This window comes from Neodiprion fabricii, chromosome 3 (assembly GCF_021155785.1).
Source record: "Neodiprion fabricii isolate iyNeoFabr1 chromosome 3, iyNeoFabr1.1, whole genome shotgun sequence".
Taxonomy (NCBI): Eukaryota; Metazoa; Arthropoda; class Insecta; order Hymenoptera; family Diprionidae; genus Neodiprion; species Neodiprion fabricii.
The window spans coordinates 395,835-415,754 of NC_060241.1; the positions used below are offsets into that span (position 1 = coordinate 395,835).

Below are 19,920 nucleotides of genomic sequence, written 5' to 3' on the forward strand. Positions count from 1 at the left end.
CCCCCACCACTGAAATTTCAGTCGTGCAAGGCCTATGTAAGACCGTGCCGTGAACACACCGTAGTCGTGCAACCACACAATATTGCATTGGTAACAACTCATTGTCACAACCATAGACGTTGACCGCCGTAGTTATGATTAGTTATTATTTAACCGAGTGGAAAGCTGCGTGCGCGGTACGCTGCAAATTGGAAGAATGCCAACATTGATAACATACCGTGATACTCTACGCATACGAACCCGGCGTACGTAAACGCGCATCATGACAACTTTGGAGAACTATCAACTGCTCCACCCGGAGTTGTTGACGGAGGACGCTCTAATTCAAGTGCTGAAGGAAGTAAGTTGCGATTATTTCACTAGTCTTCAATTCTCAAAGTTTTTTTTCGGTAACAAATACTCATCTTGTGTACTTTACCGTTCCTTTAACCCACAGAGATGCGTCGAAGAACCTCAGTTAAAATCAGCAACGAGGAATGAACTCGTTGAATTATTCAAACGAGTCGCTCTGCCGCTACCGCAAAGAACATTTGACAACAGCACGCATATGGGCAGAAAATTAATGAGCTTGCAGAAAAGAATGGATAAGCGAGGAGCGAGTGCGGTGTATGTGTTTTTTTATATCCCAATCGGTGGACACCAATTTTGATCGAAATTTTACCAAATCAATTGATATCCACAAGCTTGTGATATTATCTTGTTTCAGAAAAATTACCTCAACGTCTGATGGTCCGTCCAATGTTGGATCAACACTTAGAAATAATGATTGTAATTCGATGCACGCTGGGAACGTTAATAGCAGACTGAAACCACCACTCGAGATTATAGGTAGTAAAACGAAGAAAATCCGTCTGTCTAAATCACCGATAACTCCAAAGGCACTTGGCCAAAATACCAAACAAAAACGTAAAGAGGTAAGGAAAGGTAAAATTGCATTGACCTGTATGAGTATCGCATTAAACTTCAACGGTAATATTATGGACGACTAGTTAATAGTAATTTTGAGAAAGTTTATTCATTAAATGTAATTGTAATTTCAGATTTCACCAGAACCGTTAGGTTGTAAAAAGCGGCAAAGAATTACATGGCCTTGACACGTGTCAAATCTGCATACGCATAGGATATTTTATTTGCTGATTATAGATGAAAGAAGACAGCAGAACACAATCGCAGTCACATCACCACAGTGTATAATTCAATTTTAATAGAGAATGCTGTAACAAATCTGTGTTTCTACAATAAAAACTGATTTTCACAGGTCAGCTTGGATTACAGAAACCATGAAAATTCGGTATAAAATATGATATGAATATGTTAAACGGAAGCTATGAAATTCGTTAATATTTTTAATGTAACGCAGTATGGTTTACGCGTTTTTTTTTCGCCTACATTCCGTACGTAATCGTTTCTGCGGTAGTACAAAAAGAGCATTAGAATACAGAAAAGTGCACTGTTACATCCTTGTACTGAAAAGTACTTTTTTGTACTCTGCTATAAAAAAAATTGTAAACCACACTTTTGTTACATCAAGTATTGTGAGCACCATGTAGGCAGAGTCTTTTTGTCACGCGTATAACTCATATTGTAAACTTTGCGCTCAACGCAAAAAGCCGTACTTGCCTTCTTGGTACACAATCTACTACTTCATTTTTAATTACCTCACGATTTTCCTGCAACAATCAGGTATGTGAGAAGAAAAAAAAGTTCTACTCTATTCCATCCAACGAGAAGATAGTCTTAGGATCGCGAGAAAACTCGTCCGTTTCGTTCAAGTCTCCGCCCGCTCCGTACCGGAATCTGGTCCCGCGTACTGACCGGGAGCGTATACGATACTGGGGAGCGCGCTACGCACTACCCACTCTCTCCCTACCTCACTCGCCGATGCGCAAAGTAAGCGTATTCTCTCGTTGAACGGAGTTATAGGTGGAATAAGATATAGGTATATTTTCTTAAAGTGGAAATATTAGGTTTTTTTAATCCAAAAAACCATGGCTGTCGAACTGATTACTAATAAATCAACTTTCGCACCATCCAGCTTTTGACTTCGACTTTACTAAGAACAGGCTCGCCTGTAAAACATGCGCCTTAAATAATAGAATCTTCACCTCTCAATTCGAAGTAACAAAATTGTACAAATGAGGGTTGCCACTAGCCAATGTCACCGTTTATCATACTCGTGAATGATCGCAAGAGAAAATACGATATTTATATACATCTATTCACAGAATCATACATAAAAGATGGACTAGTAAATTTTTACAAAAGCGTTGACAGATGTTGTGCAAATCGGCCAAGGTGCATTACGGTTCCCAAAAAAAAAATTTGCCTCGTCATGAGTGTCGATTACGGTTTGTCAAGGTTGGTAGAATTTTCATTAGCATGGATGCGACCCAGTCTTTGACTCATTACATTCAATTATGGGTATCTATAATGAATAACGATGTATTATTCCTTTGGAGTATTATAACAATTGGATGTATTTATTTATACACATTGTCTGTTCCGATAGACCAAAAATAGCAATACCATGTAATCTCTGTTAAATCATTCATATTACCGTTTTCACAATGTGGAGATATCATACACTTTAATTGACTAAAAAACATATGAAATAATAACTGGAAGCATCAAGTAGTCACACACGCACAGACATATAATGTAATTTACAATAATACAAACGCAATGACAGCTGTATGCCGATTGAATAATAATGTTGGATCACAAAATTTTGACTAGTTCTCAGAATATAAACATAACAAGAAAACTCAACACACATATGTACGCACACACGCACGGTTCCATAGCCTGCAGCGTAACATCTGCAGCCAGGCACATCTGAACACTGTAGCGTTTTTGTTTCACTTGTATTACACTAATTCCATTTTAGAATGGAGATAGTATATACACATTGTAGGGCATGAGGGGGCTGGTAACCGGGTTTTTTGTTGGTTTCTTCTACCAGGCTTGCCAGGGTTGGACATCTCTTGTTAGACGGGTGTTTCGTGATCAGTCTCTTCAATCCTCCCCAATCGCCAGGCATTTGGATCACCCGTCGTCGCTGTAAACCATCATGGGATTGCTATGTTTTGCTATGCCAGAAATTTTATACCGTAACTCGGAGTGATACCCAGATAGAAAATTAGTATAGGCACATGTTTTAATGCGAAATCTATGCGTATTTGGTATATGTTAGTTGGTAGCCTCCTTGAAAACTTACCACAGTAGTAGTATTTGATCCGTGGTAAGCCTAAAGGGAGAGAAGAGAAACATCATTATGACATTGATAGGATCTATAAGAACCTAGTAGAGTCCACGCTCTTCCAGATGTAAGGATATAATGCACAAGCCTACCGCGGTACAATAACAGATCAACCACTCCTTGATTAAAAATTTATACAGTACAGATTATGTATAAGTATGCAAATATGATACAACAAACCTTTCTTTTTGTCGATATCTTGAATGAACCAAATATGCGTTGCGGGTATGACAAAAACGTAATAAAACGAACAGCAAACTTACCTAATTAAACAACCGGGTAAAAAATAAGAACCATAAGGTGTGATGAGGCGAGGCAGGGTTACGTGCCACACGTGTGTGTTGGGGATTCTGCTGGGGAATTATTATTGCGAATCGGGCACAACGGGAGAACGTACGGAGCGTGAAGGTGCCTAGGATGATGAAGGGCGTTGTTCAGCACTTCGGGGCTCGTATACAGCAGCGGCACTCTTTCTTCTATACCGAAACCAAATAAAAACAGGTGCAAATTATAAAATGATAACAGGTGGAAATGATTCAATGGGGCGTGAAATGTGGATAACACGTAATGTTCTCAAGGCATTTACTTCTATGATATGCTATCATTCTTCCAGTTTGACCTTCTGTAAAATTTTGTGAATTCAATTTTTTACCCAAACAAATAGTCTACTTAACAAACATTGTACAATTCAATGCCGGTAGCTTTTCTTCTGGATTAAGAATCACGTTTGGAAAGTTGGCAGAAAAATTACCTTGATATTAACCATGGACAAAAAATTTTAATAAACTGTGAATATTCAATATTGACCTGTAAAAACCAACCCGCATTATTAATAATTCAGCTCTAGGCCAAACCCCAGAGTGATGCGACATCAAGCTTCAAATGAACACCTACTTAAAGCATGTGATGAGAGTGTTCAATTTATATACATCTGTGTGATTCATTATAGGTGCAGGTATGCACACGACTAGATCGTAGTACAAGTGTATGAAAATGCATTGCAACAAAGTCAAAATGCCACAAGCTCGTTAAATAATTGGTGGCCTGAATTATCACGTATTACGTAATAAATACTTACAGTCATTACGTGTCTGATTTGTACATCCAACAAAACAGCAGATATCAAGTACACGTGGGAACGTCCACGGTTGATATTAAATTTATACTTGTAATACTAAAGTATATTTGTGCAGATAACGCAACTTGTCTCAAAAACCTGTGTACAACTTGTACACATAAGTATACCACGATCATCTAGTACTTAGTTACACGCATATATCTGTACATAAACATATGTGTATATGTGTCCTGTACGTATTTATGTATGTATGGATACTTGGCCATCAAAGAGATATAAAAGTTTGTTTGAAAAGAATATCGTTAACAGTACATTCCAGGCATAATTTGAAGCTTATTTGCATTGTTGGCTGAAGTGCTTTCAATTACTCCAACAATCATTTCACAGAAACTTCTTCCGTCATTGACAAACAGTGAAAACAACAAACTTGGTGAATAATGAAAAATAATGATAAAAGGAGAGAAATACATACCTTGTAGCTGCCGGTTAATAAGCGCAGTAATTCCTTGGCTGCCGTCCCCAGTGTTTTTCACTACCAGCTGGAGTTTGGTGTCAAGATCATTGGTATCAGTCGTCGTAGAGCCTGTTCCTGCTCTGGGCACTCCGGCTAGATTGACTACCTGTCCATTTTGATACTGGTGAAGACTGCTAGCTGCCATTGTCTCACTCACCTATCACTCGCAATGAGTACTCACATTTATATTTGCACAATCACAATTTTTCCGATTCAAGAACGGACGTTACTAGATAAATTTTTGACTTATGCCGATAGAAATATATCTCAATTGCAAATGCTAACGTATTGAATGAGTCTTTTTAATTTGCTTGTGACAGTATGTCACACAATTACCAGGTATATAGCAAAATTTTGGTAACCTATACTTCCCTGCCTAGTATCATTTCTCTCAGTGTATAAATAGTAGTTACCTGCATTAATTTCTTGACAACGTCTCTTCCTAGGATATGATCAAACACAGCTTGAAGAAATTGATCAGTGATAATGCTCAACTTTAGTTTATCCCGGTGCCAAAGAAGTATCCTCGACTCTTCCATTGCCGTTATCGATACCTGTTTCAAAAACAAAGTCAAATAAACCTTACAGAATCAAACTACTTTACTCAAGTACTGTGTTTAAAAATATTCGCTACTGATGGTACCACCTTTGAAATGATCCATTCTTGATATATTCCGCTCACTTATATCGTAACAGTACAGTCGAAAAGATTCTACCAATGCCAAACCATTTAGAAAACAATCAGCACCAAACGTAGTTGGTTTAATTAGGAAATCGTGGTACACATAGATGCATATTTTACCTGAAAATATTCATCAGTGGAAACTCCAAACCATTCGGGTGAGTCCAGAAATTGATGTGGAAAAACTATATGCAACGCTCTCCCGTTTTGTGAGACGACCAGTCTGGAAAGAGTGATCAAAATATAAAAAATTGCACTCTATACTGTGTGCGAATAATACAGAGATGAAAATACAAAGCAAACTTATACACAACTCATTCGCACGATACTACTTGGTGAGATTTTAGATACTTACTTCCCAGAAAGTACCAACGAAAGCGAGTCGACCTTGGTGACTTTCTCCTGAGCATAAACTTCTTGATACTTCAGTTGACGGATTCCTTTCATGCAGTTCAGGACTTTTTTGAATTGATGCCGCGACACCCTGAGCGGTTGAAACACCGCAACATAGACCTGAAACATCATCACATTCGTATTACAAGCTTTGATTGATTAATTATGTGCAATGCTATAGGCAAGTGAGAATGTTTCATTCTGAGAAAATTGCAACTTAAATAATATATTTTAGCACACATTGATGAAAGTAAATTGTACAATTATAATGCTGACCTCCTCAACTTCTCGTGAAAATTTGACCGGTCGCAGTCTGTAGAGAAGCATACAAATGTGGAGAAAATTTATGGCTACAAATGTCGCGTTCCACAGAGCCGCATCCAGCCAGCAGGCGATCGCCCAGCCCCAGAGAGCAAAGAACGCACACCCAATAAGGAGGGTGCACCGCAGATACAGGACACCGTGTATGCCGCTGGGTGCAAGATGCGATAAGAGGAAGAACGCATTGGCCAGTTGGAAGTAGATGTGATTGATGTGAACTCCATGATACGGTTGGCACGTGAAAGCACCGATTAAAAATGTTGCCGAGGTCAGAGGTGGATATGGGTACGTCCCATGATTTAACCCCGTCAAATCTCCACTGCCTGAAAAGCCATTGACACAGGTTTATACCTTTGGTGTGAACGAAATTTTGATAAAAAAAAAAATACACGTTATAACTTGGCCAAGTACTGCAGGAACAAACCAAAATCACCAGCCAACAAGCAAAAGAAACTGCTCCCTTAGATTCTTATCCTCGTTTCAACAATACCACGGAACGGTAGTTACTATTGATGTCATAATCGTCTTGATAGAAATGAGAAAAGATAGGTAAGTTTACCAAGCTAATTGGAAGTCAAAAATTGCTCACTATTCACAGCACCTGTGACAAGATTGGTAGCGTTGTGGCACTTGTCGTTTCCAGATTCCGTGGGCGACGTCGCGTCCCCAGGATTGCCGTTCGTGACGTGATCGGGGGAAACAACCGATGACCCACCAACGACAGCATCTGTACGATTTGCGCCAACTTTTCCAACAGCCGGAGGGCGCAGCAGAAACAGTACAAACAAGATCCTGCAAGAACTCCAGCCGTCCCGACCACCTCCCGAGGCGATCCTCATCCACATCCCCGCATCACCCCAGTCGAAATCCACCCGCTTTGAACTCTGTGGACAGTTTTCAGGAGTCCCCTGCTGCTGCTATCTTCGGTATTCCTCGTCGACCTCGACCTCCTCGGCGTCGGCGTCGGTTCCCGGAGCATATATGGTTATGTGTGTACTTCCGTTTCGGGCTGCGTGTTCCACACCCGTCACAGATAGCTATTAAAGTATCGGAGGTGAATGGCAGTGAATCACTTGTACTCTCTGCGATTGTCGTATGCTTAGCCAGTTGATTCCGTACCTCCGGTATATATGTTGTTACAGTTCCGTGTCTGCGAGACGGACGACGCCGCCGCGAAGATGCTTCAGACTTCGCTTTTCTTGGTTACTCACGCTGCTTGCGCAGCCTTTCCCGAACGTTTACGATCATACGTACCTATGCATACCTGCCGTAACCACGTTACGCGTACGTATGTATGCATGTATCTATGCAGAGATCGCGGTGTGTACGAATGTACTAATGCACTCCTCACGTGTTACAAGCCCTATTATCATGGGCCTTGGAAAGCTTATCACGCCTGACCAGAGGTGCAGTTTACGATGGATGGAATACTAAATCGTGGTTCATCCCAGTGATTAGCGTTTACAAATTATAAGGTGGTTAATTATTTTCCTTTCGTTTAGCCGCGTCAACGTTACTTTATTCGCGGATTACTGCCGTTGCTTTTTGCTGGCTATTCCGAAGAACGGACGGTTGAAATATAATGCGGGCAGGCGCGATGTCAGAATCAATAAATTACGGAAACAGCATGTGCGAAGAGTGCAGGAAATATTAATCACAAGGAACGAAGTCGAGAATAATTCTTGTAATGTTGCATGACACTTGTATAATTTTCCGACAATCCGAGTCGCATGTCTGTAAACTGCGGAAACTTCCCAGGTTTCAAAAACAGCACAACGTCCTTTCAAAATCGCTCAATAACTCGACATCCGTGTGTAGTAGTACGTACGCGTCGGTTGCGTAACATCTCGGAGTTGTACCGATTTATGAATGATTTTTCACGTTTCGACAGCAAGGGGGGGGGGGGGGGGGGGGACCTCTGCTGCTTAAACCATTGTTACACCCAATTGGAAGACCTGCTTTGTGGAGGTTCACGACTCAAAATCCGAATGCCGATCTGTCAAGGCGAGCGCAGCGAGAACAATGTGCATTCTGCATTAACGACGGGGCCAACTTGCAACTAGTAGAATATCCTTGTCGGGGCAAATTTACCGAGTAACAGCCGCAAATAAAGTTATACTAAACTCCAATAGAGGTCAGTTATTTCACTCCTGAGAAACAGAGAGAGAGGGAAAATAGTCTAAAAGCAGGGAAACAGTTACTCCAAGTTACTCGACTAACTTGATTCATCTCCAACTGTTGATCTGGTAGTTTTACTACGAAATTTTGACACATGAACAAAGCGAATGCAAAATGTTAACTTAAGTGCTGCGACTTCACTTAACAACAAACTACGAATCGAAAATTTATAACAACGTAAAGAGACATAACTCGGGCTAATTTTTTTTCTTCATGACAATCCAACGTATAATATAATGGACAAGGAAAGGTAGATAATATTTCTGACTCATGACATCAAAAATTTCACACTTCTTCCATCAAAATAGCACGTCTATTTTACTGGATACGTGTCAAAAAAGTTGAATGAAAAATTGCACCATTTCGCAGATCAAAAATAACAGAATCTTTCCATTCGTTACAGATTCACAATGCTCCTCCTTGAACCAGGAGAGATATTTTTCGAAGATTACAGCGTAGCGGCAAAATCCATTGTAAATTCTCCTGCGAGCGAGACCTACGATGAGTGGATAGATGGAAGGCTGAAACTGTGCTCTAAATCTCTTGTATTCGTAAATAAGGAGTTGACCAAGCCGCTTATTAAAGTCCAACTGAAAGAACTGATTAACATTGAGAAATGGAGCTCTAAAGACTGGAGTCACGGGTTAGTAACTTTTCATTGCCCGTTGTATGTTCGATGAACACATATGCGTATATTACTCTTGCTTTAACTAGTATGGTTTCGTTTCTTTCTTCAGCGACGACAATATTCTCTTTGTGAAATGTAAGCAGTATGTTGAGATGCTACAGGGCAACATCCTCGCACCATACAAGTTTATCCACAAAGAAAATCACTTCTTGTTTCGCTTCAATTACGCAACGATTGAGGATTGCCTTCCGCAAATATTGCAACTATTGCGTGCCACTACATTGCCTACGGCGGAACAGAATGCCATGGTAACGAGATCTGTATTTTTTAAATAGAAATTGCCCTAATGACTTTTTCAGTTTTCGATCCATAGCCTCGTATGATTATCGAATTTATACTCTCAGATCACTGCTATTGTGCATTCGAGACAGTCGAGAGTATCGTTCGATACGTCATGGCTTGAAGATCTCTACGAGCAAGCCGTCCTTGAATTACAAGCTGATAAAATATCACCGCTTGTCGTCAATCCGGGAAGAGTTTTGTTGACCTCATCTAGAATTTACTTTCAACCTTACAACAACATGGATCAGGTGAAAATACAAAGTTCAGAATCATAAAATTAATTGTCCGTGGTGATAATATTACTCATAGCATACTGTTATACAATTGTAGCATCCAGTTTTGAAAATTCAACTCAAAGATATCAGCCAGATAATCAAGAGAAGGTTCTTGCTGCGGCAAGTGGTGAGTGATTTTCCTATATTCAAATCAATAGGCGAAATAAGGTAATATTCCCAGTTGGACATGCGATTGTAATTCATTAACTTAACCGTATTGCGTTCTTTAGGGACTGGAAATCGTATGGAGAATGAGAGGGCCAGAGGCAAAGAAAGAACACCTATTTTTGTCCATGAGATCTCACATAGACAGAGATAATCTGTATCGGAGATTGTTAGATCAGTCGGAAGTCTCTCTGGAAACAGTCCAGCAGAACCAGATGACAATGCAGTGGCAAAATGGGTGCTTGTCTAACTACGATTATCTTATATACATAAACAGGTACATATATACAAATAGCTAGCATTTTAAACAAGGTGGATAAAGAGATATGAAAATTACGGATTTGCTATACACTACTCTTCAAGAAGTACTGCTATACAATTCAATTATTCTTTATCGCGCGTATTTTTACAGTTTAGCAGACAGAACATTTCACGATCTGACGCAATATCCAGTATTTCCCTGGATCATTCAAGATTATACTTCAAGTTTTTTAAATCTAAACGATCCAGCTGTTTACAGAGATTTAACAAAGCCAATTGGAGCGCTCGAACCAACTCGATTAGAAAGACTGAAGGCAAGTACATATCGCGTACTCCAGAGAGACGTATTCTAAAATAAGATCCCTACATGCTTGTGCATGACGAATTTTCATTTTCGTCAGGAAAGATACCTGGAAATGGCAGAACCAAAATTTTTGTACGGATCTCACTACAGTGCTCCGGGTTTTGTCCTCTTCTATTTAGTAAGAAAATATCCAGAGTACATGCTCTGTCTTCAAAATGGTAGATTCGATCATCCCGACAGAATGTTCAACAGGTATATATTATAATCTAAAAATTTATTAAATACAACAAAGTCAGAATATTCGTGAGTTTTATACTTATTGCGTTTGGTATTTACCAAAATTTACTTATGAGAACCATTGATTCCTCAGTGACTTGAAGAATAGACCATTTTAGAAGAAAACATACTTCTTACCAAACCAAAGAGAAGCAGCAGCATGCCAAAAGCTGCTTTTCATTAGTCAATAATCAAATTTTTTATGCAACAGATAGGTTATTTATTTTTTCTAATGTGATCCATCAATTTTTGAAGTTTATTCACTGTTCCCGGCATATGTTCGACGTTGCGCTTTGCATTATTGTATACTAGATAAATGCAAGCACTTACAGTTTGAGGTAATCTTTGTCTAGGTAAAAAACACTCGTATACCTACATCATATCGATAACAATCGTACACTAAACTTGCAAGGCTTTATAATGACCATGTATTCTAATACAACCTGACAGCGTAGCTGATGTGTGGAAAAATGTATTGGTGAATATGTCTGACTTTAAAGAACTGGTCCCAGAGTTTTATGATACAGAGACTGCTGGCGATTTTTTAGCAAACATTTACGGAATTGATTTTGGTTATCGACATGACGGTTCTAAAGTTAATGACGTTCAACTGCCCCCATGGGCTAAAGGTAAAATATTAGCAGTATTGTTGCTCACTCCTTTCTTCACGTTTTGAATGTGTGTTATTCTCATCTCAAAAATGATTCTATGATGATACATTTTGACCTACCAACGTCTAGATCCAGCGGATTTCGTCCGTCAATTAAGAGATGCTTTAGAGAGCCCATACGTGTCGCAAAATCTCCATTCTTGGATTGATTTAGTATTTGGATATAAACAAAGAGGTCCGCAAGCAGTGGAAGCAAATAATGGTAAGATTTTGCAAGTCGCCCATTGTCTCACATGTTATTGAATAACAGAATATCCATCAGGATGAAACTTATATTTCGATTTTGCATTTTCATATAGTATTCTTCCATTTGTGTTATGAGGGAGCTGTTGATTTAGACACTATTCAGGATATAAATGACAGGCACGGTTTAGAGGTACAAATAATGGAATTTGGTCAGATACCTAAACAAGTTTTTGACTTACCACATCCAAAAAGAATGCTGTCTGTACCTCATGTTGTATGTGAAAAAGTAGTAGGCTTGCATGACGGAAGCCGGTTCACCGGTGAGAATTTATTTACGTTATGTATTATTTCTCATTTGACTACTAGTATATGTATTGAAGTATAATACGATACCTTATCCGTAGAAACCAAGATCTCTGAAATTTTCACACTCCAACAATCAGTCGTATTCCAATCTCATAAAGACTCTGTCAGCTGTGTAAATCTCATGGATGGTGAAACAGGAGATGATCTTATTTCCGTAGGACACGACGGAATGCTCAAGTTGTACTCTATGAAAACCAGTAAATTAACACGCAGCGTCCCTCTCTCCTCACTGCCCTTGTCATCTTGTATATCTTACAAAGTTCCGTCACAATCCAACATCCTTGTCGCTGGCTGTTGGGATAACACGATGTAAGTCTTTGCTCTGAGCACAAGAGAAATGAGTCTATACTTCTCACCTCCGGTCAACCATTTTTGACTGTATTTTTTTTTTGTTCTTCTTTTGATTTGTTGACACAGAATCTTTTACGATATCGAATTCGGCCGAATAGTCGATACTCTGCCTGGGCACGAGGATGCTGTTTCTTGCCTAGCATGGAGTTCGTCACGTAACATATTGGTGTCCGGCTCATGGGATTGCACGGCCAAAGTGTGGCGAAGTTGTAGCTCAGGGAAGAAAATTAAACCTGCAGAGTGCCTGCTTGCTCAATTAGATCATGATGCAAAAATTACATGCATCAACATATCGGGGTAAAAACATTATACAAGAATATTTTCAAAAACTTGTGGTAATCACCGACATCTATGAATTTTCCACAATGGCTTTTTCTACAGTACTTTCCTTCGCGTTATAGGGATGACAAGCTGCTAGCCTGCGGAACTGAAGACGGTGAACTCTTCTTGTGGTGTTTGGAACAGTTTTCTCTGCAGTTTACCGTAAAGGGTGAATTAATTTAAATATCTCTATTCGTCGTAATTTGTCTCTTACTGGCTAGCCATATTACATAAAAAATATACGACATCGTGCTTCCCATCTCAGGGCGCATGGCGAGAGTGAACGCTGTGGTATTTGATCCAGAATCCAAACAGTTAGTTTCGTGCACAAAAGACCATGCATTGAAAATCATGGATGTGACGACTGGCACGGAAATATACTCCTCAATTCTAGAAAAGGAGCCGACGTCTTTATGTTGGCGTGGAACTGAACTGCTTCTGGTTGGAGATGCTGAAGGGTATCTCAGTATGTGGGACCTGAGGGGTGTATTTATTCTTGGGAAATTCAGCTGCCATAATGGTAACCACAATCATACAATATCATTCGGATTTTGTTATTACCTTGAGTCCTGTAAATTTTCACTTGTTACTCTTTCTTCTGAAACTCTGGTTTGCCATGATAATATGTGTATTTTCACAGAATCAATTACAACTTTAACGGTATCCAGTAATAAGAAAAAAATTGTCACTGGCAGCCGAGACAGGAGAGTCATTATCTGGGATTGTAAATAGCGTTCGTATTAATATTCACAAAAACGCTTATACATTTAATACTATATGATATGCAGAATGTGATACCTTTGTGCGATAAAAATTATTACGTATATTCGCGAAATGTTAAAATTGTAAATAATAGATACTTTAGGGCTTAAATCTGCAGAGTAGTATATTATATATTTGATAAAAAAAAAAAAAAGAGCTGTGCTGTGTGAATCTTAAGGATAATAAAATATGAAACAAGGTCAATGGATTAACTAATTTATTATAATTATTACCTATATTTCACTTGGATTTAAAATGTTGATTGGGTAAAAATATTGGAGATAAAGCGGAAAACTCGTATTTTCAATTGTGACTGACAGAATTAGCCAATAATCTCGGCTTTGTTAAAGCACTAATCATAGTGGTTAACTTTTCAAACTTTCTTCCTGTGCCATAAGATGGTTCTTAATCTTCTGCAGCAATTCTTTCTTAACAGAATCAGGAACAAGACTTCGTGCTCTACTTGTGACCGTTGAAAGCAATGTGTCGTACGCGATGTCCTGTCCATTTTCCTTTATCAGGTCCTTGCAGATGATCTTTACTTGATCTCTCCATCCGCATTCGACTAGACGCAATCGTAACAATTCTTTCAACCTATAAAGTTACTTTCATTCGTTACTATTCATTGCATCTTCGATGTTTCTTATTCAAGGAAGTTTCGAGGTTAGGTTAGGTTACTTACGCGTCTCGATCGCCGACCATAACTAATCTCTGATGAGGTGCCGACTTCATTAATATTGGTAACGGTAATTATAATAATTATTCTGTAGGATTCAGATGGCAGATCCTGATAACCGTTGTATCTTTGCTATTCTTCGATCAACTTTGAGGTTAGCGGACCGTTTGACAAGGCGTTTGAAAAATAACGAACTCTCAAAGTGAACGCTGCAAGTCGAAATCATGTGATCGAATCTCATCGTCTTTGGTCGAAATGTAGGAGATATGCGATTATGATTTCAGTCAGAAAGTAATGTTTCTATTTACACTTAATGCCGATCAATAGCAAGGGAAAATATACACACATGATATTTCAATTTACCAATCGCAGATAATAATTAATGAATAAGTAAAATAAAAAATTATCATGGCCCATGAGGGGATCGAACCCGCGACCTTCGCGTTATTAGCACGACGCTCTAACCAACTGAGCTAATGGGCCGTTGGAGTTGTTGTGTGATTAGATGTATAAAAATCGTGGGAAAAAGCGTTTATTCAAAACAGCAGCATCCAACTATCCACACTGATGGCAATTTTCTTCTTATACCCAGAAAAACATAAAATTAAAAAGAATTGGATTGAATTAGTTCATATTTAATTACAGATCTTATACCCAAATTACCTTATCTGATGCCTGTTACTCATGCATTTGTTTGTTTTAAATTTTTTGGTCCAGAATTACACCGACTGAGAGAAAAAATAATATTTAATCAATCATAAAAACATCTGTCAATAATTGTACATTCGTTCAGGAGCGGTATAAATCGGCCGTAAGAATGCCTAAGGAACTTCCTTGCGATATGCTAAATGATTCCTTGAAGGAATGTGTTTTTAAAAGAAAAAACATTGACGCTTTCAAAAAACTCAACAAGGAATCACATTTTAATGCCAGGGAGGTAGAAGGTGAGGTGTACGTCATGAGTGGATACGAGATTCTTGGATAAATGAACAATATCTAAACTCTATTGCAATTCATTCAACAGCTCTGTCTCTGATACATTGGAAAATTTCAAATGAAATTGGCTGCATACACAGGTTGGGATTTCGAGATCTTCTACACGCTGGATTAGATTTTACAGAAAATTATCTAATCGATAGAATATTCTCGGCGTTTGACAAGAAAAATGATCTAGTGGTGAATAATATTGAATAATTATGTTGCCACTCCTAATAGTAACACACGTAGTGTATTCTTAATGGCAAGAAATCAAAATACAGATCACAATGGATTCGTGGAATTTGGGACTCTCAGAAGTTTTGCGAGGATCGCTGGATGAGAAAATAAAATTTGGATACAAGGTGAATCTAATTATGAATCTGTAATTAGATATTATTTAGTCGTCGCTTGTCATAATAGACCAGTTTTGCTTGGCTGTCAGGTTTACGACTTCATGAGGACGAAAAAGATACGAAAAGAGTCCATATTTCCGATGATGAGAGGCTGTTTGATCAAGCAACAAGCCGATGACGATCCAGACGAAGGAGTGAAGGTGATTTTTAAACGATACTTCAAATTCAATACTAGTTAACACTAGAGACAGAAAAAATTTACAATCTTGCCTCATTATTCTATTAATGTTAGGACTTGATAGACCTGCTGCTGAAAAAAATTGATATCGATCGAGACGGCAAAGTATCGGAGGAAGATTATAATTCGACGATAAGAGGGAAAAATCTTCTCTTCTTACAATGCATGGGACCTGTGTTTCCCTCGCGAGAGTCAATGTGCGCTTTTCTCACAACGTTCACTCCACGAACCGGTCGATACTAAGCAACAAGAACAAATGTAGTAACAGTAATGTTTCAAATATTTTCACCACACATTTAATATCAAAGATCAGAAGGTATATTCTTAATGTACATACATCGATACACGTTATAAAAAATCATGATTGATTCAGACGATCTGCTACTCAAACACGAATTTTTTCTCCTAGAAATGTTTTGATTTCTCCATGTGTCAAACTTCCAACTAGTACGTATTTTGAACAAGAAAAAAAATCCCGTACAATCCAAGTAGTATTCTACGTGATTCCAACAGTCTGATAATAAGTTAGATATCTTGAAAGCATCCAGAATTCAGCTATTAAGTACCTGAAAACAGTGATTGTCAAAACAAATGTTCCAGCAGTGAAAAATTGAAAAATATTATAAGCCACATACAAAATGTAATGCTCAAATTGAATCTACCTTACAGAACTGACAATTATTAACTTTTTCCATATAAAGACGTGGTATTATGTTCTCCATTTTTTTTACCTCAAGTTAGTACCGTTGGAATTCTTTCCATAAATATGGTTCAGTACTAAATAGAAAAGTCAATTCCGATGGACCACTTTGCATGAAATAAGAGTCTGAATATTTTATGGATTTAGCTTCTGTTGCTTCTGTTCCCCCAACCTCGTCTATGAGTATCTTTATATTCATCCATGGCACGAGCTTGGGCAAGAAGCTGCGGATCGTCTTTCTCGACTTGGTTTTCTTTTTGCTCCTCCTCAATATCTTCTTCCTTCAATTCATCCGTGTTGGGCGGAATATTCTGTAGGCACTTGCCACTCACTTGATTTCTCTGCGACGGATCTGGCCAGCTGAAAGCACCAAATATTGTGAGATTCAAGTCTTGAGATTGATGTACTTAGGTTTTATCGTTCCTAAAATGAAGCAATTTATTTTAATATTGGACGACTTACTCGCCATCTCTGATTCTTTTATCGTAAAATTCTTGCACAGTCAGAACGGGTAGACTTGGATAGCCAGCTCCATAAACTTGTTTTTGTAGCTCATCTCTCGTAATAATGATCGGCTTCAGTTTAACTCCAGGCAATTTTGATTTTCTTGGGTTTTGAGCAGCCAAGGGGTCGCTGTGCCCAACTTTAATCATGTGCTCTATTATTGGCCTCTCCGAAGCTATTGAACTTAAATCATCCAACGCTTGGTTCACATACGACTTGATTAACGTAACGTAGTACTCTCTCTTCGATTCTTCATCTATATTTGGGTTGCGCATGTTCTCACTTAATGTTTCCAGTCTGCTTTCCAGCTCTTTCTGCTCCTTGAACCTCTGCAGTTTTGTATTTCTTGTCGACACCTACAAACCAGGAAGGTTAGACGAGTCAAAACAATAGGCCCCTTGAGAAACTCCTCATTGATTACAAACCATGGACGTTATTAATTCGGCGTTGGACATTGGTTTCCTCACTGAATTTTCTTCGCTCGACTTTTTCTCAGGTATTACAAAATCAATCAGTCCATAATGCTCTAGCCTTTTCAGAAAATCGTTGTAATAGATCTCCGCTACGTCAACAATGTGCAATCGGTCGCTCGTTCCACAAATCTTTAGCGTCAGAGTTCCAAGCAGAGCTGGCAGCAGAAAGTATTTGATATTTGCCGTCGCCACTTCTTCGAAACTCTCATTGACGCTAAACATATCCGTCATGGATACCAATCTGGTTGCATCTTCGAACATGCTCATCGCCCTCCTAACTTCAGACTTTTTTTTTCGAACAAAACAAACAACAATAACAAACATTAATAAATTTAAGACCGCATCTGCGTAGGTTATGGGAAACGCCGCGTAGGAAAACCTACTTGTATTTTGGGGCTATTTGTTGCCTCCTGGGATTTATTTATGCTGTTGAACAGGGCAAACCCTTCGTCGTAAATCTGAGACAAGCTTTCCGCATCTTTTTCTTCTCCATGAGGTAATTGCTTCAGGTTTTCCCTCGAAGCGTTTGACTTATTGGAATCCATTATTCGGGCAGTCGGCTGTACATACATATCAGAGATGAGTAGGTACATAGGTATACTAGGTCCATGGTACATGCATACATACGTTTGTTTACAATGTTTAGCCTCTATTCCGTGCAATCTCACCCACACCCTGTTCCAGCTAAACCTTCGATCAAATCTAATGATTTCGCAGATTTCACATCACTAGACGAGAATTTTACGTCGAATTGCCGCACGGAGCGCGCCACTTGTCAGTCGACACGGAATTGCCGCTAAATTGCCGCATGCGCGCTTCTCTTCTCACGCGCGGCTTTCGTCTCTAAATTTAAATGGTCATCATTTCTCCATTCCGCATTCTTATAATTTATGAAAGGATCGGCCAGATAGAATTATATTTTTATACCATCATTTCTCCACTCATCGTGAACGTTACAACATTTTAACGTAAGGTTTTATGCCCTTGAAAACGGATTTTTTTTACAATTCTCCGTTGAACGAAATCGAACAAAGATTCGGTACAAAATCGTTTTGTAAAGTACCGATTCAGTTAATATATAAAAAATTTTAATAAATCAAATCGTAGGGAAATAATTTATTTGTATTTAAATCTTCATGCTTACAATTTAAATTGGACCCTGTAAGGTTACGTATAAAATTTATAGTAAAATACTGTGCTGACGACGGTTCTTTTCATTTCACAATTCGATATCCGCTTAGGCCGAGAATATGTAAAGACAGAAGATCCGGGTAGTTGACTTGGAATTTCAATTTTATATTACTATCGTTCAGGTTATTAAAATCCACAAAACATCTTTTACAAACATCTGATATTTATCGATATTTCAGCATTCAAATACGTTCATGTTCTGAAATTATGTAAATAATGTATTCATTCGTTACACCGCATATCGTGTAATGAGATGCAGATTGATTATAATTGTAAGTTCCTTTTAAAAAATCCTTAGAGCTATTTTAGATAATGTTATTATTCTGTAGATATCATAATTTTAATAGTCTACGGGCTTTGGACGTGTTTTCAGATACACATATACAACGATGAGTAGAAATATTGCAGCAAACGTCGGTAGAACAATGGTGAATAATCGTTGTTTGTTTTCAACGAATTCTTTCCTTCGCTCTTTCTTCTGCTTATTAGTTTCTTTAGTTTTTCCCTTTAGTTGCCGCATTTCTACCTGTAATTAAATGGAAAAATAAATAACAAAGGTCTACTGTTCAATTACAGACTAAACAGGAGTTAGTAAAACTTTCAACAAACATACTGTTCAATAATACTCTACACCATGCTGCTAATTGTAACGAAAGGTAAGGTATATTCCCTTACTTTGGTACAAGCTAATTAGTTACCGACTAATACTCATGTACTTAACATTGACCATTACTCCATGTCTATATAATCGTCAAGTTGAAAAAAGTTTATTTACTCTTCTCTTACCGATAATCAGTTGGAATTGTCCAAAATATGTCAGCTAACCAGCGCGGCACGCATCCAACGTGTCTGACAGATATTTGACACGTATGGTATTCACACACGTATGTACAATTCCTGGTGGCATATGGAAAGAAGCTAACGGTCATTGATTAGAGGTTACTAAGGACAGCTAACGGAATGAAGTCTGGAGCGAGTGATTCTACGACTTTCGGTGTGTTAGCCGCCATCTCTTAGCCAGTATGGAGAGTTTGAATTTAAAATACAAACGCTACGTACCGACCGAGTTCTCTGGAAATAACTTGGAATCTTGGACCATTCGATTTTCTCGAAAATCGTGTCGAAACAAATAATAAAAAATAGAGAGGAATTTATGAGTAATTTGGGAGGAGTTTGTTGGTGGCAAAATTTTCAAGAAATTCGAAGATCGCAGGCCAACATATAGATAATCAGCCTGATGATGACTGGCTGGGCTCAGTCGAAACGGTGCAGAATTGCAAGAAAATAATTTTGCAATTTTCCAGTCAATCACCTTCCCCGTCGATCGTCTTTCTTAAATAAAGATTTTTCATGCAAATAACTAAATGAAATGTGTGTTCATGCTAAAATTTTCGCCAGGTGTATTCTAGCGACATAATAATTCATGTTCAGCTCCAGAATCAAATCAAAACGCAAGAAATCTATGATGAAAATTC

The 19,920-nt window shown here is 38.5% G+C and overlaps 7 protein-coding genes and 1 non-coding gene across 19 annotated transcripts; 3 read left to right on the forward strand and 5 right to left on the reverse strand.

The window, feature by feature from the left end:
* The first annotated feature begins 22 nt into the window (after positions 1–22).
* On the forward strand, positions 23–1,262 carry LOC124179154. Of its 2 annotated transcripts, none has more exons than XM_046563312.1 (4): positions 23–340; positions 437–606; positions 707–924; positions 1,041–1,262. In XM_046563312.1, the coding sequence occupies exons 1-4, from the start codon at positions 263–265 to the stop codon at positions 1,064–1,066; spliced, it is 492 nt and encodes a 163-aa protein (XP_046419268.1). In that variant the 5' UTR covers positions 23–262; the 3' UTR covers positions 1,067–1,262. The 2 variants fall into 2 exon arrangements, with proteins under 2 accessions (XP_046419268.1, XP_046419267.1); XM_046563311.1 differs by having other exon boundaries at positions 27–340; positions 707–914.
* Positions 1,263–2,445: 1,183 nt separating this feature from the next.
* On the reverse strand, positions 2,446–7,507 carry LOC124179148 (blood vessel epicardial substance-like). 4 transcript variants are annotated; one of them, XR_006869965.1, is made up of 10 exons: positions 7,367–7,507; positions 6,849–7,284; positions 6,203–6,570; positions 5,889–6,046; positions 5,654–5,756; positions 5,265–5,405; positions 4,810–5,008; positions 3,523–3,735; positions 3,218–3,247; positions 2,446–3,058 (listed from the first exon to the last, which is right to left on the reverse strand). XR_006869965.1 is itself a non-coding variant. In XM_046563300.1 (9 exons), the coding sequence occupies exons 2-9, from the start codon at positions 7,090–7,092 to the stop codon at positions 2,988–2,990; spliced, it is 1,326 nt and encodes a 441-aa protein (XP_046419256.1). In that variant the 5' UTR covers positions 7,093–7,284; positions 7,367–7,507; the 3' UTR covers positions 2,446–2,987. The 4 variants fall into 4 exon arrangements, 1 of the variants encoding a protein (XP_046419256.1); XR_006869963.1 differs by having other exon boundaries at positions 6,837–7,284; XR_006869964.1 differs by lacking the exon at positions 3,218–3,247 and having other exon boundaries at positions 6,837–7,284.
* An 86-nt stretch (positions 7,508–7,593) lies between these two features.
* Positions 7,594–13,531, forward strand: LOC124179141 (protein FAN-like). 4 transcript variants are annotated; one of them, XM_046563284.1, is made up of 16 exons: positions 7,594–7,722; positions 8,829–9,068; positions 9,163–9,361; positions 9,458–9,643; positions 9,726–9,797; positions 9,901–10,112; positions 10,248–10,410; positions 10,498–10,652; positions 11,127–11,305; positions 11,417–11,548; positions 11,646–11,852; positions 11,937–12,207; positions 12,316–12,546; positions 12,651–12,739; positions 12,836–13,090; positions 13,211–13,531. In XM_046563284.1, exons 2-16 carry the CDS (start codon positions 8,836–8,838, stop codon positions 13,300–13,302), a joined length of 2,676 nt encoding a protein of 891 aa, XP_046419240.1. In that variant the 5' UTR covers positions 7,594–7,722; positions 8,829–8,835; the 3' UTR covers positions 13,303–13,531. The 4 variants fall into 4 exon arrangements, with proteins under 4 accessions (XP_046419240.1, XP_046419239.1, XP_046419238.1 ...); XM_046563283.1 differs by lacking the exon at positions 7,594–7,722 and adding an exon at positions 8,240–8,359; XM_046563282.1 differs by lacking the exon at positions 7,594–7,722 and adding an exon at positions 8,264–8,381.
* Positions 13,181–14,385, reverse strand: LOC124179155 (transcription and mRNA export factor ENY2-like). Its single transcript, XM_046563313.1, has 2 exons — positions 14,015–14,385; positions 13,181–13,926 (listed from the first exon to the last, which is right to left on the reverse strand). The coding sequence occupies exons 1-2, from the start codon at positions 14,062–14,064 to the stop codon at positions 13,698–13,700; spliced, it is 279 nt and encodes a 92-aa protein (XP_046419269.1). The 5' UTR covers positions 14,065–14,385; the 3' UTR covers positions 13,181–13,697.
* Positions 14,386–14,417: 32 nt separating this feature from the next.
* Positions 14,418–14,491, reverse strand: Trnai-aau. Its single transcript has one exon. It is a non-coding gene; the product is annotated as a tRNA-Ile (tRNA).
* Positions 14,492–14,831: 340 nt separating this feature from the next.
* Positions 14,832–15,859, forward strand: LOC124179152 (EF-hand calcium-binding domain-containing protein 1-like). The gene is made up of 5 exons (XM_046563310.1): positions 14,832–14,952; positions 15,033–15,184; positions 15,268–15,348; positions 15,429–15,539; positions 15,632–15,859. The coding sequence occupies exons 1-5, from the start codon at positions 14,850–14,852 to the stop codon at positions 15,818–15,820; spliced, it is 636 nt and encodes a 211-aa protein (XP_046419266.1). The 5' UTR covers positions 14,832–14,849; the 3' UTR covers positions 15,821–15,859.
* A 13-nt stretch (positions 15,860–15,872) lies between these two features.
* LOC124179150 (immunoglobulin-binding protein 1b) lies at positions 15,873–18,023 on the reverse strand. 5 transcript variants are annotated; one of them, XR_006869966.1, is made up of 6 exons: positions 17,871–17,990; positions 17,638–17,840; positions 17,207–17,539; positions 16,740–17,137; positions 16,309–16,637; positions 15,873–16,143 (listed from the first exon to the last, which is right to left on the reverse strand). XR_006869966.1 is itself a non-coding variant. In XM_046563307.1 (5 exons), the coding sequence occupies exons 2-5, from the start codon at positions 17,797–17,799 to the stop codon at positions 16,421–16,423; spliced, it is 1,110 nt and encodes a 369-aa protein (XP_046419263.1). In that variant the 5' UTR covers positions 17,800–17,814; positions 17,882–18,023; the 3' UTR covers positions 15,873–16,420. The 5 variants fall into 5 exon arrangements, 3 of the variants coding, with proteins under 3 accessions (XP_046419263.1, XP_046419262.1, XP_046419264.1); XR_006869967.1 differs by having other exon boundaries at positions 16,240–16,637; XM_046563307.1 differs by having other exon boundaries at positions 15,873–16,637; positions 17,638–17,814; positions 17,882–18,023.
* A 332-nt stretch (positions 18,024–18,355) lies between these two features.
* Positions 18,356–19,393, reverse strand: LOC124179037 (single-pass membrane and coiled-coil domain-containing protein 4 homolog). Its single transcript, XM_046563007.1, has 2 exons — positions 19,232–19,393; positions 18,356–18,971 (listed from the first exon to the last, which is right to left on the reverse strand). The coding sequence occupies exon 2, from the start codon at positions 18,963–18,965 to the stop codon at positions 18,786–18,788; it is 180 nt and encodes a 59-aa protein (XP_046418963.1). The 5' UTR covers positions 18,966–18,971; positions 19,232–19,393; the 3' UTR covers positions 18,356–18,785.
* Positions 19,394–19,920: the final 527 nt, after the last annotated feature.

What these genes read in the sequence shown, in the direction of transcription:
- LOC124179037 (XM_046563007.1), bottom strand. Translation starts at nt 18,965, where the DNA reads ATGCGGCAACTAAAGGGAAAAACTAAAGAAACTAATAAGCAGAAGAAA.
- LOC124179154 (XM_046563311.1), top strand. Translation starts at nt 263, where the DNA reads ATGACAACTTTGGAGAACTATCAACTGCTCCACCCGGAGTTGTTGACG. An exon ending in TAATTCAAGTGCTGAAGGAA is followed by an intron (nt 341 to 436) that starts GTAAGTTGCGAT and finishes TTTAACCCACAG; the next exon opens with AGATGCGTCGAAGAACCTCA. An exon ending in CCAAACAAAAACGTAAAGAG is followed by an intron (nt 915 to 1,040) that starts GTAAGGAAAGGT and finishes TTGTAATTTCAG; the next exon opens with ATTTCACCAGAACCGTTAGG.
- LOC124179152 (XM_046563310.1), top strand. Translation starts at nt 14,850, where the DNA reads ATGCTAAATGATTCCTTGAAGGAATGTGTTTTTAAAAGAAAAAACATT. An exon ending in ACAAGAAAAATGATCTAGTG is followed by an intron (nt 15,185 to 15,267) that starts GTGAATAATATT and finishes ATCAAAATACAG; the next exon opens with ATCACAATGGATTCGTGGAA. An exon ending in AAATAAAATTTGGATACAAG is followed by an intron (nt 15,349 to 15,428) that starts GTGAATCTAATT and finishes CTTGGCTGTCAG; the next exon opens with GTTTACGACTTCATGAGGAC.
- LOC124179148 (XM_046563300.1), bottom strand. Translation starts at nt 7,092, where the DNA reads ATGTGGATGAGGATCGCCTCGGGAGGTGGTCGGGACGGCTGGAGTTCT. An exon ending in TCGTTGGTACTTTCTGGGAA is followed by an intron (nt 5,757 to 5,888) that starts GTAAGTATCTAA and finishes CACTCTTTCCAG; the next exon opens with ACTGGTCGTCTCACAAAACG. An exon ending in GATCAAATACTACTACTGTG is followed by an intron (nt 3,059 to 3,217) that starts GTAAGTTTTCAA and finishes GATGGTTTACAG; the next exon opens with CGACGACGGGTGATCCAAAT.
- LOC124179150 (XM_046563306.1), bottom strand. Translation starts at nt 17,826, where the DNA reads ATGTATGTACAGCCGACTGCCCGAATAATGGATTCCAATAAGTCAAAC. An exon ending in CAAATAGCCCCAAAATACAA is followed by an intron (nt 17,540 to 17,637) that starts GTAGGTTTTCCT and finishes CGAAAAAAAAAG; the next exon opens with TCTGAAGTTAGGAGGGCGAT. An exon ending in CCGAATTAATAACGTCCATG is followed by an intron (nt 17,138 to 17,206) that starts GTTTGTAATCAA and finishes CCTGGTTTGTAG; the next exon opens with GTGTCGACAAGAAATACAAA.
- LOC124179141 (XM_046563281.1), top strand. An exon ending in CTTACAACAACATGGATCAG is followed by an intron (nt 9,644 to 9,725) that starts GTGAAAATACAA and finishes ATACAATTGTAG; the next exon opens with CATCCAGTTTTGAAAATTCA. An exon ending in TCTGCAGTTTACCGTAAAGG is followed by an intron (nt 12,740 to 12,835) that starts GTGAATTAATTT and finishes TTCCCATCTCAG; the next exon opens with GGCGCATGGCGAGAGTGAAC.
- LOC124179155 (XM_046563313.1), bottom strand. Translation starts at nt 14,064, where the DNA reads ATGAAGTCGGCACCTCATCAGAGATTAGTTATGGTCGGCGATCGAGAC. An exon ending in ATGGTCGGCGATCGAGACGC is followed by an intron (nt 13,927 to 14,014) that starts GTAAGTAACCTA and finishes GTAACTTTATAG; the next exon opens with GTTGAAAGAATTGTTACGAT.